General features: G+C 36.3%; 1 protein-coding gene across 1 annotated transcript in view; it reads left to right on the plus strand.

Annotated features, from left to right (window-relative positions):
• LOC143181679 (homeobox protein rough) overlaps positions 1-18,790 on the plus strand; it is an 89,850-nt gene that overhangs the window by 34,389 nt on the left and 36,671 nt on the right. Inside the window, exon 3 of the mRNA XM_076382213.1 lies at positions 10,279-10,513. Within this exon, the coding sequence (XP_076238328.1) occupies positions 10,279-10,513 (235 nt within the window). The remainder of the gene's footprint in view (positions 1-10,278; positions 10,514-18,790) is intronic.

Here is an 18,790-nt window from a genome sequence, read left to right on the forward strand (position 1 = left end):
AATCAGCATCATAGTATCCTTGAAGTGATCTTTCTGGATCTGTATTAAGAATCATGCCTGAGTTTACCTTTCTCTTTAGATATCTCATTCACGTTTTACTGCTGATCAGTGACTTCCATCGTTTGAATCCATATATTGACTCAGTTTACTTACTATGTATGTACTCTATATCTAACAATAGCCTCTTTATATTGGACCTTTGATTGCACCTTCGTAATTTACTTTTGTTTTACTTAGCTTCAAATCTGCATTAGCAAATGTAGATATTGTTTTGCAATCCTCCGTGTTAAATTTTTGGAGAATTTTCTTAATGTACGTTTCTTGATGCACTTTAATTGTCTTATTCTTTCTGTTCCGTTTGATTTGCAATCCAACAAAGAAATTTGGATCCTCTATTTGTATTTTAAATTCTTGTTGGAATTAATTTATTACTGATTTTAGCACCAACTTATTTGTGGAGCATAATATTCCATCATCGACATACAGGGTGTCCCGCAAAGTGTGGTACTACCGAGTAGGGGGGAATTCTACAAGAAAAAATAAGTAAAAAATGAAGAATAGCAGTTTTTAAATAACACTTCGTTTTCGAGAAACTAGATCTTGTAAATGTGCCAAATATGCGTGCATTTAACTCTTAGATAATGATTTCAATTATTTCATTAGTGTACTAATTATCATAAAAATCGCTGATAGTGTTCACGTCTATACGTATAATTTTGAATCTAGTTACAATCTTCTGTCGTAAATGGTCAATGCTCGTTATGTCTTCGGAATAGACAATAAATTTAATGTGATCCCATAAGTACAAATCGAGTGGCGTCAAGTCTAATGATCGCAGTGGTCAGTGTATTTTTCCGCCACGAACTATTTAACATTGGTATTGTGCGTTTAAAAAATCTCTTACTTCAAGATTGAAATGTGCTGGTGCACCATTGTCTTGAGAAATAATATTTCGTCGTAATGCAAGCGGAATGTCTTCCAAAAATTTAGGCAGTCTGTTGTGCAAGAAATGTAGATATGACGATGAGGTTACAGTGCTTGGAAAGAAGTAAGAATCTACAATGTTATCACCAACTATGCCAACACACATATTCAAACTCCATCTGTGTTGAAAATGCATTTGTGAAATCATACGGGGGTTTTTGAATGCCTACTGACATGAATTATGAATACTGTACATTCCATCCCTTGTTAATTCTGCTTCATCGATCGACAAAATTTTTAATAAAAAGTGACGATCGTTAAGGTGTTACTGTAAAAGCCAATAGCAGAATGCCATATGTGAAATGTAGTCTTGTTCCATAAGTCCTTGCACCCCGAAGATGTGATATGGATGTATCCTATTATCTCGTAATATGCGAAAAATTGTAGAACGATTAACAGCATGTTGCGAAGGAAGTCTTCTGATACTAATTTCAGCATTACCGAGCATATTTTGTAAAACTTTTTGTTCTACTTTATTATGAATTTGTGGAACGTAATTCTGGTGTTCCTTCCTACGGTTTACGTCCATGGGAACACAACCATGTTCAAGGAGTGTTTGCTTTATTCTCTGAATAACGCGTCTATCTGGATGACGATTTGGATTTGGATATCTTTCCCTGTACAAACGAATTGCAGCCGCAAAGTTGTCACCACATGCACCCAGTGCATGAATCATATCCAGATATTCACAGTTGGTATATCTTGCCATATTGATAAACAAATAGATACTGATAGCTTACGTATATCGAATATAACCTAGTAAAGCGATAGCTAGTGTAACGCATCGCGGCCTACTCTCGCTCCATCTCTCTCTATCTCGCTCTCTTTTTGCTAATATTGTCTTATTATTTATTATTGCATATTTTATTAGTCTAAATACTTATTAATATTTTTGTACTTTGTTATGTGTCATATATTACAAATTTAAATTATATTTTAATATAAGTATAACGTTTTTCATCCAAAACCAACGGTCAGAATAAGGGCGCCATTAGAAATAGTCACTACGCATGCGCGAACTCCAGCTGGCGAGTACGTAAGGAGCTGCGAAAGCAGCAGGAAACACACTTCTCTGTGGCATCGGATTGCGAGAACACGAGGATCTGAGAGGTAGTTGAGGTATTCATCCAGAGATCGAGACTGTTCCTTTAAAGGTAGCGACCGTCTTTCAGAGATTAAGAGTATTCAATGCTCCTTTACAGAAAACTTACAATTAGTTTGCGTAACCTCTATGACAGGTGCACTACGACGATTCTAAACGAGTGCAGTGCGAGCGGCATCTTGGAGGCAACTGATATACTAAGCTCTGTTGGATCGAGACCACTCTCCTAAGAGAAGCTACCGTTCTAGCAAATATAGTAATTGATGCTTCTTTAAGGTTATAGTTTACACTTACCGCAAGCAAACGAATCGCCAACAAGTCCTGGAAGCCGTTCCCAGTCTGACAGATGTTAAGACCGTTCCTGAAGAGTAGTTTTTCGAGAATAGCGATTAATATAACCGAGATAACGAAAGGCTTAAGACTTGAGACCGCTCCGCGGTTATAGCTATTTATAGCTTTGGCAGCGACCGAAGCATACAAAACAAGATCAATTGCACATACTCACACCTACACTCACATTGCGCCTCGTATAGAGGATCCTGTACCGCGAATTATATAAATTAATATATTTATAATTAGTAATAACGTAATTACCTAACCTAAACTCTCGTTGTACGACATAACAAGCGTAGAGGTATAACCTTTGCGTTACTGAGATAATTGATAGATAGATGATAATCGCGATCAACATAACCTCCCTTTTACATAATTGCGTATAATATAATCTCATACTCCTTTATAATTTCTGTTAGAAAATTCGAAGTCAATGAATGCTCGAGTAGGTCATGTGCTTTTTGTCAACACGCTTTTTCTATTGATAGTCAAGTGGGGTACCTCTAGGGGTACCATAAACACAGAAAAGGGCGAGACTGACGAAGGCGTCCTCATGGCTAAAAGATAGTCAAAAATCATTCTTGTATGAGCAGCCGTCGTGACTAGCAAATACGACGAATAAAGACGAGCATCGTTTTTACTGTATAAACGCCTACAAATTCATTTCATTTGACCGCTCATCACACTGATCCCGATTTACCCTTGCACTTCATTAATATTCAACTAGATTAGAATACGCATTAATATTGTATTAATGTTAGGATTAAGATAAGCTTTTTATTAAATGAATTTTTGTTAAGAAAGATCTAAGCCTTGGATTTCAACTCCTTAACCACACGTCACATGAACCCGCCTTTCCATGGACAACGTAGCATCGTTTTAGGGACATTACACCTGTGACGACGCCTCTTACGCCTACGCCATTGCCCTAAAATGATCCACCAGTTTCTACGCCATGTACATAACCGTCTTTTTTTTCGCCTAATACACTCCTTTTCTAGGATAGCTAGTCTACTCATGTATAACCCCCTTCATTGCGTTCGTAATATTTAGTTAATTACAATTGCGTCCAATTACTAGTTTTTTATACCTTTTTCATTACACGTATTGTAGAATTTTAAGATATACGTACTGAGTTTCACACCTTTTATAATATTTTATATTATGAGTAATTGAAGTCATCATTGTAAATATTAGAATAGGATAGCGACTGCTCTGACTGTATATAAGGAGGTGCCCCAGCCACACCTCGTGGAGAGAGAACAGATTTGGACGGTAAGAAAAACTTTTTGACTATCTCGGAGGCAGCTGATACACTCCCAGTGGTTATTAACACTAGATTGCCTAAGCAAGTCATTTTGACTGCTTTTGAATTTCAATTAAGAAAATAATGATTTAAATAATGACACAGCTTCTTATAATTTTGTGACTTTTTCTACAACATATAAATGGGTTAATTAATCATTGTTGTTGCCCCCCCCCCCCCCCCCCCCCCCCGTCCTTCACTTCCGGAATATATATGTGTTATACCTATATCGCCGAAAAGCAGTCATTTTGACTGCTTGGAAAAGACCAGTTCGGCTCTGGATTGGAATAACATGATAACATACAAGTTCATGATAAATTGTCGATTTCGACATATTCTTGATAAGTTGCAGTTGTTCAATAACTAAAGTTATTGTTATTGTTATTGTTATTCGTACTTGTTATTCGAATCTTTATGCCAGGCCTGGCCACGCGCTTTGTTCCCTTTGAACGCGCTGTAACGTCATTCAGATGAGAAGGAGGATCTCTGAGTGTGAAATACATTTTTTTTATTGTTAATACTTATTAATAACTTGTTATATGACTGTAAGTGATATAAAATATATTAAAAATTACTGTTAAACAAATTTCTTTGCGCATTAGTTATTTTTTCACAATGCAGTCATTTTGACTGCTTTCAGGCAATATAGGTATATACTAAGCTCCCGTCTTTCTAGTGTTAAAGACCGCTCTGCTCGTAATATGGTCAACTCAATGCCTAGCGGGTTATAAGTGTTTAATGTTCCTTTGGGGATTGGTAGTGAAGGCGTCTCAATATTTATAAAACTCGGAGTAACGACGAACGCATTTTACAATTGCAAAAGACCACAGACCGCTTCGTTCAAGACAAGGTCTCTGCGGCTATAGCGACTAGAGGCTCTAGCAAGTTAGAATGCATTGTTACGAGTCCAGACGAGTTATGTAAAGTAACTATGAAAGTGCTCGATTCAAAGCTCCTTCCGTTGACCTTTGACTTTGCCTGAAAGTCACCATGCAAGTGACTCGGAAGTTTTCTCGGAAACTCTGCGATGCAGTCGAGTCCCCAACATTTTTCCCATAGATTTTTGAGTATAAAAAGGCCAAGAGAGCGAGCTCATTTCCAATCCAGTTCGAGTTTAGTACGCGGCTTAGACTGGAAGCAAAATCGAGCATTAGTTCTCCTTCGAGCAGAATCATAGAGCACAGTACGTAAAGTAAAGTCACGTAACGTAGTCTTAACGACGCGTCCCCCGCATACCTCTGTACGTAATCTAGAGAGAGAGAGGACTTAGTTCCGCGACACTTAAACTTATCAACACTTGGATTTCTTCGAATCAAACTTAAACTCGTAATAATATACATTTTTATAAGGTTAGGTAAATATTATACCTTTACCGCTCGAGATATATTATAAATTTGAAAGTTACGAGGTTATACTAACATCTTCGCAATCCTTGCGAAGGTTCCTTTTCTAACCTACAAATGGCTCCCGGTGTTGGCTATTGCGCACTGGTTCGTCCACGTCCCGTGGCTCCTGGCGAGTGCAAAGTTATTCGCTGGTTCGTCCACAGTCTTTATTCCATCTTACTAGCTCCCGATACTCGCCATGTTGACTGTCGGTTCGTCCACGAAAACCTACCTAAAACCTAAGGTGGTTCCCGGTGTTGGCCGTTGCGCACTGGTTCGTCCACATCCGTGAGGTGGCTCCCAACGAGGCAAAGTTACCCGTTGGTTCGTCTACGAAACAATAACAAAATTCCAAAACCCTGACCCTCGGTCAGACTATCTAGCCCACGCTTTACCGTGCTCGGGTTTAGTTAATAATTATTGATTAAACTTCATTTCATTCATTCCCTTTTTCTGTAGTATTCAATTATTTAATTAATGAGTTTGAGTAAATCGTTGATGTTAAACAGATCCAAGTTATAGATTTTACTCTTTTTCCGCACGCCGCACGAACTCCCACTATCCCAAATTCGTGAGGAAGCTGTTCTCCTCTCGAAATCTGTTCCTTTCTTTTCGCCTAGTGCATTGGAGCATTACCCACGAGTAAACTACAACGTTAATCATGTTTATAAACGCAAGCACGAGCGATAAGAGAGATAAATGATAAAACGCATAGCAGGCACAACTTTAAAATCGATTTTCTCAAAAACGAAGAGTTATTTTAAAAAATGTTATTTTACAAGCGTCCGATTTTGAACATTTTAGACCGTATGTTTAAAGTGGATTATACATTTTTGTATTTCAAAATTCCAGCGTTTAAAAAGCGTGCACGGTGAGATAGAAAATGATCAATCTAGGGCCGCCTGGCTACAGGAAGAGTCACGAGATTCGCAAATTGGGTTGATTGAAGATCTCCATGTTTAATGACAAATTTGGGTCGCTACAGATCGACCGCTCTGGCTCTCATTTTTACCTTTAGTGACCCTCGGAGGTCGCACGGGATGGCTCCCTGTGAAACAATGGCGCTAAGGAAATATAAACTATGCGGATCGGTATAAGAGTTCAATATGTAATAGACAGGCGCCAAAACAAGTTTATCAAATCTAAATTGCATTTAACGCAATGTACACCAAGCTACACGATAAGAATGGAAACGGTATTAACACGATTTACAATTAGTATCGTGGCTTTCGCGAGGACAATCAATTTTCTAGAAAAGATGGACAAGACGGAAAACTTGCGTTTCTCGAAATTAAGTTTGAATCTGTTGATTATACTCGCCTCAACATCCAATAAAGTTATGAAAGGGAACTTGCTCTTCCTGCTAGGGGCTAGTCTACGACCTTGTTGCCAAATGGTCCCTCGAACTTTCACCCATTGGTAAAATGATCAGAAGGAAAAAAAGGCCTGGAAGGCGGCTGCACGACTCTGTTTTTATAGAGATAGAGAAATGACTATATTATTTTCAATAAGTATACAGCCAGTGTATATAAAATGTTATAAAATGTTTACTAACATTATACAATGCTTATTATCATGAGAGACTTAATAGCTTATCGCAATGAACGTAATTGTTCGAAGTGATATCCGTTGGCATTAACACAGTGACGCAATCTATTAACTAATGAAGAAACTAAACTCTAAACCATATCCGCACCGAATGTAATGCATGCTTCACGAATACTGTGTTTCATATTTCTCAGGTGTTGTCGGTGACTCATGATACACTGCATCTTTTAATTTGTCCCTTAAAATATAATCTAAAGGAGTACGGTGAGCGTAGAGATCATAGAAATTGTCCACCACGACCAATCCATTGATTGAGAAATTTTCTATTAGATATTTGCCTTACAATACGTGCGTAATGTTCAGGTCAACCATTAGGTTGGTACCAGAACAGTGTACGAATATTTAATGATACATTTTCTAATAAAGATGGTAAAGTTTCACTCAAAAAGTTAACATATTTTGTCCTGTTAGTCGATCAATAAAATATGGTCCAATGAATTAATTGCCCAGTATGAAATGAACGTTTTGTTGACGTTCGAATTGTATAATTACGATGCGTACTACAATATTCTCCTAATTAAGAGAGAAAAATGAATCACAGTTTGTCTGAGCTAGGCCCCTTTTAAGTAGTGGGGTTACAACTTCGTCTGTCTACGCATTGAAGCTGTGAACTTTCCTAAAGGCAATACCTATTATATTTCGATAATTATTTTACTATGGGCTCACGTATAAACGAAATTTAATGTGTTTTTAGAAATACAAGCAAAAGTTCATAATTTTCCGAACGCCTCCAATTTATTGCTTGTCTCTTTATTGCATCCTAACTAGACGGGCGGTTGTTTCAAATGGCAGAGATCGACCAAATGGGTTTTTGCTGTTTTGAAGTGCTAAAACACTTTAACTTCTTTTTGAAAATGAATAAGTAAACACGGAGGAGGTGAGAGGAGAAGTGGATTGGTAGACTATGCTTTGGTTCAACATTTTCATATATTTCACAAGATACAGGTTACATACTAACTCCTTCTTGCTGCCTGTACGGTTTTAATGTCGTCAACTCGTAGGTTTAGCTAGTTGCTAGTCGTTCGCGGTCGCTTCTCGACGTGGTTTTCTCATTGCACGCACTTATCTCAGAATTTGCGAATTTTCTCAACACTGTCTAAAGAAAGGGATTCGGACTTCACGGAGTACACTCGTGATACTCTTCGACTCTTACGCGGTTTAGTGCTAAACGTTACCATACCCTCTCGCTGTTGACATGACTCGACTCAATAGAACTCAAAATTCACCTTTTCCTGCGGGTTGTCGGTTCTTGTTCTTACAATATTCCTTTTTGGGTCATAATTTGTAATACCAAAAAGGAGAACGCTTGCATATTGTTTTGCCGACTCAGCTCGGTAATGTTGGTTGTAATTGTTTGCATAACATATTGCAAAATGCATCAGAGTTTCTCGCTTATTGACGACAAAAAAGGGGACCAGATTAAGACCAGATGTAACATTTCTAGCTTAAACATAATTGAAAACCAAGATAAAAGTGTACTAAACCTAACCTAAATTTATTTCAAATGGTCAAGAGTAATGTGTGTGTAGTATACTTCAAAAACTAAAGCCAAGCGGCGGGTACATGTATAGAGAACAGTTGTTCAGAATGTTGACCTTGACAACACACTTCAAGATCATCAAAATCGGAGAGGTGACCCCTCTTTTATATAGTTCTACATGATGAGTCACCTAACATTTCACCTCGAATACCTTTATTGTCTTTTAAAATACGTCAAACGTCTCAAGGAGAAAGTCGAATGGTTCAATAGAGCTCATCCAATACCAAAAGAATCTTTGCTTTTCTGTCATTTTTTTTAGAGATACTAAGATTAACTCCATTTTTTAAAAAGAAACCACCCCTTTTTAAACACTTACAACGATAGTCCCTTTCATTACGAATTCAGTGACTATAATCATTCAAGGTCATTCAAGGTCATGGACAGAGAAAACCTACAACATTTAAAATATGACAAAGACAATGGAGAGTAAATGTGTACTGTGGTATTTTAAACGACAAAGTAATCGGGTCACACTTCATTACCGGAACGAGGACAGGACAAAAATATTCTCAATTTTTGCAAGAAGATCTGCTAATTTTATTAAAAAATTTCTCTGTACAAAACCGTCATGATATGCGATACCAACATGACGGCTGTCCTGCTCAATATGCACGAGTAGCAAGAGAAACGTTAAATTCTAGGTTTCCAAACCGATGGATTGGACGACGTGGAACTGTTTCATGGACAGCACATTCGCCAGATTTAAATCTACTGGATTTCTTTTTGTGGGGACTGCTAAAAGAGACGGTGTCGTGAACGCTTCAACAACAGTTGAAGATATGCATCAGCGTGTAACCACAGCATGTGCTAATATTACCTCGGATGTACTTGTCACGGTTCAACATTCCTTCAGAGCACATTTACAGCAATGTATCGACGGAAACGGCCATCATTTCGAATATTTATGGAACACAGGTATTCCATTTTCATATTTTAAATCTTGTATGTTTCTTCTGTCCGTGACCTTGAATGACCATCAATAATAATTGTCACTGAATTTCTAACGAAAGGGACTATCATTGTAGGTGTTTAACAAGAGGTGGTTCCATTTAGAAAAATGGAGGTGACCTTGATATCTCTAAAAAAAATGAAAAAGAAAAAAAATTTTTTGGATATTGTGTGATTTCCATTAAATCATTCAATTCCGTCTTTAAGATACTTGACGTATCTTTAGAAACAATAAAAATATTTGAGGTGCAGACGTTAGGTGATTTACCCTGTATATAATAAACCTTGTCTTCATATAGTGATAGTTCTAAATTATTAAGCGATATTAACTCAAATAGTTGCGAACAATATCACAAACTTAACTTACAGTTGCCAATTATTAGCATCTTTCCTCTGCTAAGACTTTCAGAAAGAAAAGTCATTAAACGGAGATATTCGAGGGGCGTTCGAAAACTTCCTTAGAGCTTGTATTTATAATTATGCCTGGGCTGAAAGAATAATAATTTTGAGCTAGTTCGAATAAGTGCTGGGGATAGCAATAGCCAGCTGTTCCGGGAGAATACCAATCAATTAACCCGGTACTAGTATATAGACATTTTAAGAATTCACTATTACCAAATAACATTGCTCCCTCTGTACCATCATATAGTGATATAAGTCATGTTTCATGGTACATAAGAAATGTAATTTTATATACGATGAATAGCTGAAAAGTGCATTCATTTTTGCTAAATGAATAAGGACTTAACCATAAGAGTGATTTAAGTAGATATAACTAAGAACAAGCTGGCCAACCTAATATCCAAGGTGTAACAAGCAGGTATAAGTTGAAATATTTTAAGGGATGGTAGGGTACCCTAATTGAATCCCAAAATGTCCTATCACATAGTCATACTTATACCCTATACATACTATATGTGTGTAGATATTTATAAACAGTACTGTAATTTAACCAAGAACGGTTGGAAAATCGTTATAGGTGATTGCCTTAAAACAATTATACAATGTATAACAGTAATAACAACAACAAAAATAATAATGATAATACACATTTACTATTTCTGTTGGGTAGTAGCTCGTAGAAGAAGAAAGGAAGGGAGACCACGAAGACAAAGAACAACTTTTAGTGGCGAACAGACGTTAAGATTGGAAGTCGAATATCGTAGAGGGGAGTATATTTCTAGAGGACGAAGATTTGAACTCGCAACTTCTCTACACCTTACGGAAACACAGATTAAAATTTGGTTTCAAAATCGACGCGCCAAAGACAAAAGAATCGAAAAAGCACAATTGGATCAACATTATCGGTAATTACCTATATTATTCCTGATAATCATTTTCAATAATGTGACATCTTTAAAAGTAACTAACGTGTAGAATATATTTATCTAGATGTGTTTTTATAAATGTTTATTTAAAATTATTTTGTACCATACTACTACTGTTGGCATACTTATTATAATACGTCATTTAGTACAATTTTTCTATTAAATCTTCTCAGCCGATTTAAATTAATACCATAAAAATTTGTCTTACAACATTAGTCTTAAAAATATTCATTTTACGTCCATTTTTGATGCGAACATCGTACGATTTGATCTGAATCTAAAAAATATACGACGCGGTACTACTAACAAAGTACTTACAAAAATTGCATATTAACACGTGCTTAAAATGTTTTCAAAATGTCTTTAAGTTGAGAAACGTTTATAGGATGTGTGTAATAGACATATTTAACACAAAATACAGACCAAGCGCGTAACGTTATGCAGCGTTGCTGAATGTAATTTAATATGGCTAATTTGCATACTGTGTATGTAGAAAATATTCGTATACTAGACTGAATCATTGTCAATTTTTAAATTATTATAACGTCGTGAAAAGAAGTCGCATACTAACCTTCCTGATGCTTCTTTGAAGGGCAAATTCTCTACTTTTACATTTCTAAGTTGAATTTCGACGAAGATGATTCGACATGAAAAAGCAAATGGAAAAGTAAAGATAATTTTTTTCTAAAAAAAACTGTAAAAAGTAAAACAGCTCCTGCTTTCTTAAACATCTTTGTTCGTAATTGAATTTACTATATATTTAAAGGTCAAAGTCATAAAAGTTATAAAAGTTCAGGTACGATTTCATATTGCCGAGTTATTTCACTTTGAAATAGTACAAGTTGATTTGCATTCTGGATATTTCAATACCAGTAACACATTTCATTTAAAATGGAATAACTTGGTAACAAAAAATCGCACACTAACTTCTATGAAGGCTTTTTTAAATGTGAGACTTTAATGGTTAATGTATGCGGTATACTATAAAAACAGTTTTAAGAAAACTGAAGCTGTTTTTACAATTGTTACAATTGTTTAGAGAAAAACTAACTTCAGTTTTCCATTTGTTTTTTAGTGTCGAAACATTTTCGTCGAAATTCAACTTGGGGATTAAAAGTAGAGAATTCGCCCTTTAAAGTGATACCAGGAAGGTTAGTGTACAACTTATTTTCATGAAATTATAATAATTTAACAGTTAACAATGTCTCGTCCGAGTGCACAAATACTTTTTACACACACTATATGTCAGATCATGCGATCGGGCTGGGCACTGAAAACTGCATTAATATAGTCCATTCTCTTAAAATCCAGCCTAAAATAAGGTTCTTTGCAGGCAGGAAGTGAAGAGAAGTCTCTGGATCCATACCGATGATCACTTTTAGATGAGAGTTAGTTTATCCTTGTTTGAAAGCTTGAAAGTAGTATCCTTAATAAGCAAAAGCATTAAGATGTTTGGGAAAGGTATGGGGTCTTGTGGCCCCTGCCATACTCAATTTTAGATGGAGCGATAAATACAATAAATACATTAGAAAAAATAGCGCAATTGCGTAATTCAATAAATAACAATTTTATATAAATACAGTAATCACGATTTATGGCGAAACCCCGTACACTATGGAATAATTGTGAACGTAATGCAATATGTTATATTTTACATGTTCTTGCTCGAGTTCATGAGTATGAATTCATGACATTCACGCTGTGTGAATTATGACTCATAAGTTTTCATGTAGATATGTATACAGAGAGTGTAAGGAATGTTGAAACACCCTACATCGCGTGTTATTGCGAATTGCAACAAAATTTATTTGAAATAAAATTCATTTTGATTCATAAAATGTAATTTTCATATCACAAAGTTTATCTGTTTATGTTCCACTTTTACGTCAATTCATTAAAGAACTTTACTGAGCACAGAGATTTCTAACAGTATGGGAATTCTGGCCGTAACATGCTATGGACTACGACTGTGACCACAAAAAACATGCAGATTTCGTCTTATATAATATTTAAGAAAAAAGGAATTTCCAAGAGCAACGTAGGATTTATCCTCAGATATCGAGATGGGAGAAAGGATGCAAGTTTTCCAGTGTTTTGGAAAAGTGTTTCCAGTGTTTTTGCGCAATACGAAAAATCTGTAAAAAGTATCCAAAGTGTCCACATTAAGAATTACTGTTATTATTATTATTATTGTAATATCCAAATCCGCTAGGCGAATGGAAGATATAGGTTTCGAGGGGAGAGCGTCTTCCTCACGAGTTTAGAGTAGTGGAGATTCATGTGGCGTGCGGTAAAAGAATAAAATTTAAGTCTTGGATCTATTTAACATTGACAATTTATTCAAAACTCAATAATTAAATAATTGTACATTAACAGAAAAAGAACTCATGTTACTAATAATTAAGAGAACTAAACTTGAGCATCAATCGATTCTTAACCTATATGGTTCTAGATACGGTGGTACTAAAAATCGCTTTAATATTAATGTATAAAGAACCATTAATTATCGCAAGCAAATAATAATCATTGCTTGGACTATATTTCGAGTAGTTAAATTATAATTTTATGCGCGAGTATGAACAACGTGAAAATGATGAGACGCTTGATAAGACGTCTTATATCGAGCGTCGGTAATGTTTGCAGCGCGAGGTTATGTTGAAGATCGATTTCATTCCGAGAGATTCTAAGTCATTGCTTCACTTATAATAATAATTCTAATAATTCTCTAAGTATCTCTAAGCGACTTTAATCCAATTTGAGTTCAGTCGTTATAACCGCCGGGACCTCGTTTCGAGCGGAACAATCTGTGATCCTCGCAAGTGTCGAACGGCTTCGTTGAATTTATTATTCCGAGTTGAATGAATATTTGGACACCATCGAAACCATCCCTAAAGGAGCATCAAACACCTATAATCCTCTAGGCATCAAGTTGCTATAACTGCTGGGACCACGTCACAAGCGAAACGGTCTCTAATAGTTATTGGGATTGTATCAGCTAACTTCGAGATAGTCAGAGCGATGTTGTTGATACTTAAATTTTCTCTCTCTAAGATGCGGCTAGAGCACCTCTTTACATGCACGAAAATTGCAGCACGCGCATGCATAGTAAGTCGGATTAGTCGCTATTCTATTCTGGTATATACAATAATAATATAAATTAATCGTAATTATAAAATATTACATAAGATGACGAAAATCAGTCTGCCTTAAAATTTTACAATATGTGTAATGAAAAACATATATAAAACTAATAGCTCAGAGAAATTTTAATTAACTAAATATTATGAACGTAACGAAGAAGGATGCATACATAGAGTAAATAACATAGAAAGGGAGCGCACTAGGCGAAAGAAAGAGATGACTATGCAGGGTGTTCAGAACAGCTTGGCATAACTAAGGGGTGATTCTGTTTTTTAGCACAATTTCACGTTGAACTTCACGTTATTTAAATTGTAACGCGAGTTGCCACCACCGTGAAGTTGCGTAAATTCCTTATTCCCGGTTAGGGTTATAAAGATGTTAAATTGTTACAACACGATTACTAATTGCAAAATGTATATAATTTCAATTGACTGTATTATACAATTGGGTTTGTAGTTCTGTTTGCAAGGCTCAGAAGGCTTATTATGCAGAATTTATTGGGACTGATAACTGAGGACGTCTCGCGAATTCAACGATGTCGATTCCAGCATGGTCCCGAATAATAACTGAATGAATACTCTGAAGTATCCTTTTTTGAATAACTTCGCCTTTCTCCTTCCATATCAAACCGTCAGCAAGAGCCGCAGAGCATAGTCCAGCGAGGTAGGCCTTGACCTAAGTGACCAATTAGTAAACGTTTGGGGTTTATTTAACGGAAATATACTGAATTGTTCAGCAAATCAGCTCGCTGGACATTTCCCATGTAGGCTAGCCGAAAAACCCAGCAGCTGTGGTGCACGCATGAGTCGTCAACGTTGACGACTTCAATTCTCATGTTTGAGCGTGCTTTTTGAGTATTTGATCAGAGCGAGCCGGCAATACCCCAGGCACGAGCCATGTTTGGCTCAGAAAACCTTACGATGGGTCATATCTTTGAGATATGTGGTTATGGTGACCGGTGGTACCTAGGGTATAGTAACGTTAGATGGCTTGGAATCCCTGATGGGGTTTGGCTCTGATCTTTTAGATTCGTGCACCACATGAGGTTCGCTTATGACATGGAGGAGAAAGTCATGTTAATGTACAGAGCCAATGTAGCCGAGAAGGTTTGAATGTTTATTCAAATCGGCTATAGATATGATTACTGTTTCTACGTAATTTCGCGTCAGGTTGGTCGATATCACGAAACAGATTCTAGACACCTAAATAAGACGATATCACATTTGAAACTCCGTTTATTAGTTATACGCGTCTAAAAATCTGTGGGAAATTATCAGAAAGGAGTCCACGCGAAGGCCTCGAGCAGCGGTTGTCCGCATGGCAATGTAGTCCTGACGCAAGGGACGGAAGAGATCACACACCGTCGAACAGCTATTGTCTTTATTACTTCAATACTACTATTTATTTACTCAGTGTGTTACTATTGCTTAAAAAACGGCCATTGCTATTACTATTTCCACCACCACTACCTGTTTTTAAAAAAATTGCCTTTAATTATATTATTCTTTGTTACATCAAAGTAGTATCGTGTAAATGAGGCTGCTTCAGTCATTTGGTCGTCATGCACGCGTACATCACAATTCTCTCATTCGTGAATGAATATCACTAAATCTGCTTACACCTTACAATTTAAACGCGGAATTGTTATTCTCTAGTTTCGTCTTGTTTCCTTGCCAAGGGGTTTCGAATCACACTGTAATTATCTACAGATGGATTGCTCGGATTTATTCGTTTTGAGCGACGAAGACCAAAATATCATCATTAACAATGACTATCTAACAGACAAGCGTATGGATTTTCCAAATATTTTGCAACAATATACTACATGTAATCTATGTGCTAGATGGCGATTTCAGGGAATTTTTTTCAACGCCATAAGAACAGTCGACGATACCCAAAGCCCATCCAAATTTTACATTCATCTGAATCGAATCAGTACTGTGTTACATAATTACTACTGGGTGATACGTGCTGACATAAATATTCAGAAAGCGGACGGCTTTAGCAATTTCAATGATTTTGAAATATGTTATACAAGGCGAGATTTCGAACAATTTATTCTTGTTTTCCATGCAACCCATTTTATAAGGGACGAAGTAACTGTAACTATTGAGCTTGAGCATTGTCTTCGAGATTTTTAGTTAACCAAACAAGTTAACCTAGTGAACAAGTTAAAAAACAAGGACTTCAAGCAATCTAACAATTTATAAGGACCCAGTGAGTCCAAGTTGATCCATTGAGCATAAAATAGTCAATTTTGGGTTAGACTTTGACAGGGTGGAAGTGCACACGTGTTTCAACGTATTCTGTCGCACTGTAGTGCGGTGACGTCAAGTATGGGCGAAGCATGGCCGGCATTATCATTTACATTGTTTGGAGTTTTGCGTATGAAAAACTTTAATCGTGTATATCATTGGATCCGTAGCTCAGATCTAAAATTCAAAGGTATTATCGCAATATAATATGTTCTATTAATGTGTTTTATTAATTTCGTAAGTGGCTACAAAATAAGTTCATTTCTCTTTTTCCTTATGTGTAACTGGATTAAGCATTGATTTGTGTTAAAGTAATACATATGCTTAGATATTGAAAATATACGACTGGTTTACAATAGAAAAGTGATTATTATTGCCATGTAAGTAATTCATAACTTGTTTAACCAGTTAACTGTGGCGCCCCCTTTTCTGAGCGTGCACCTATACTGCGTTCACTGGGAGAACGCAGTTGCCGGTTGACGAGTTTTCGTACCCTTTGCGCAGTTGACGCCTACGCTCATTAGTTATTGGCTCTGTCACTCCCGAGCACATCCCTACCTATGAACCCCTTGTTGGGCTCTTGGAGGTCCTACCATTTCTAAAGAAAGTCACTTCTTCAAGTGTTAGCGCATAAACGGTGTGAAAGAAATTTTGAGCAAGCAAACGATATTCTTTTAGATTTTAGTTTTCTCCGAAACTATTAATGCGGCTCTGTTAGCAAATAAAAATCTTCCTGAATATCGTCTCTGTCGACCGAAAACGTACTGGTACTAGTCAGAATTCTTACTGCGTTGCAATACCATAAACGACCCTAGATTTCCCGTGTCATAAACTACCTGGTCGCATCGAACATTTTGTAGGAAATCCAGGAAACAGTTCTACCGTTGCTGTTTCTTTATAATCAAATAAGCTGTGGATTCTTATACATTGATATCTCAATAAATATTGTTTCTTAATAGATAGAAACATTTGTTTCATTTGGACACTAGGTATACAGAGTAGAAAGAAGCAAGGCGTGTCCTTTCAGGCTCTTGAATCCTTCACCAATCTCAGTGGAAAAGTCAGTCAGGGCAATGGAAGCCATCTGCGTGAAACGACTGCGTTCTCTCAGTGAACGCAGTATATATGTGTTGCGAGAATCAACCGATGACGAGTATGTATACTCGTTAAACACAGAGTAAGTGTTCCAGTTAAAATATTGGATCAAAAAGACGGTTTTGTTACTAATATTTACTTATTCACTTAACATTAATATATATATACTACATACATAATAAACGAAAAACGCAGGAGAAAACAAATACTTGTAAAAGTTAAAAATTCAAGTTGCTGCTGTAGCAACGAACGATACATACTGGTACTTTGCACGTTGGACACCAATATCGTGATTCTTTTCTAATCTTATTTTTATAACAATGTAAACACCTTCGTGTAGGACTGTTTGTTGATGAAGTACCTGGTATATAATCCGATAAATGTTTGCCGATGAAGCGTGTAACGTTAGGCCGAGATTGTGTTGATTTTACGGGTTTGATTAGATACGATGCAATAGTTTTTTCAATGTGTTCCATCAAGAAGTTTACTTGCGTCAACGTTCCATTATTCTTTTTACATAGTAAGAATGAACATAAACAAATAATATCCAAAAGATGCAGGAATATTTTTTTATAATATTTCTTTAGTCTTTTCCTTCCTGTTGAATACGAAATCACCACATCATCTAAAATACGTTATGATTGCACATAAATAAATTCGTTATGCGAACTGATAAGCTGTTTCAGTTGGTGCATACGGGGACACCTGAGTTTATCTCAAATTATTCATATGTTTTATTTGTTTGTTTACAAAATATTCTAAACGTCTTGAAATTTGAGAATATGTTTTTATTTTCACTGAAATTACAATTTAAATAGTCAATGGTCACTATTATGTAGTATACTCGTCATGACACGAAATACTGCGACTTCTTCACGACGAGTATACTCGTCAAACACAGCTAACTGGTTAATATTATTATTCTCTTCAAGCCTGTACACAAGTAAGAAGGAGAACGACTCTTGTTATTTACCGAATCCCATGCAGGATAATTAAAATTAGCAGTATCGAAAATTATTGACGACATTATTGATCGTTTACAGTCGATATTAAAGAAATGTTGGATTCCGGGTGAGAAATTTAGTGACCAATTGTACTTAATAATATACAATATATTTTGGACAAGATTTCTGTATACAACTCCGGAAACAACTATGGCTCGTAACTGAAACAACTGACTGGTCGACAAGTAAAAAGTCTAATGCTGAAATACAGTACTTTTAGGTATCTTATATACCCTAGCTACATTGGTGGGGAAAGGATGATTGTAGCCCTTACTTACAGGGTGACTAAGTCATCTTTCTACAAGATTTCGGACTTCGTGTACAGGGATGACTAAGATGTTTTGGACAGTCGCGCTTATCTATTAGTTTTGACTGAATCAGATTGTTGGTCATCCAATATCGCACTTATCTATTAGTTTTGACTGAAGGAGATTGTTGGTCATCCAACAGAAATGTAGATTAAATATTAATGAAATTTTGATTTTTAAGAACGAAGCATCGAGTACTGGTAAATAATCTGCCGCGCCAGGTACCCCTCGAATAATGTATAGTTGTACCTGCGCCTTTACGCGATGGATATGCAGGCGTGCGGACATTCAGGCCCAGCAGAAAAAATTTTGAAAATAGAATGTTGAAAGCGACACTTTTCTAGATTGCATCATGAGATATCAAGAACAAAAGCGCTGACTTTGTTGAGGCTAGATCTAATCGAAAGATCGTATAAACATTATATTAAGATAATACCATTGAATTTTAGAACT

The sequence above is a fragment of the Calliopsis andreniformis genome, chromosome 7 (assembly GCF_051401765.1).
Source record: "Calliopsis andreniformis isolate RMS-2024a chromosome 7, iyCalAndr_principal, whole genome shotgun sequence".
Lineage (NCBI taxonomy): Eukaryota > Metazoa > Arthropoda > Insecta > Hymenoptera > Andrenidae > Calliopsis > Calliopsis andreniformis.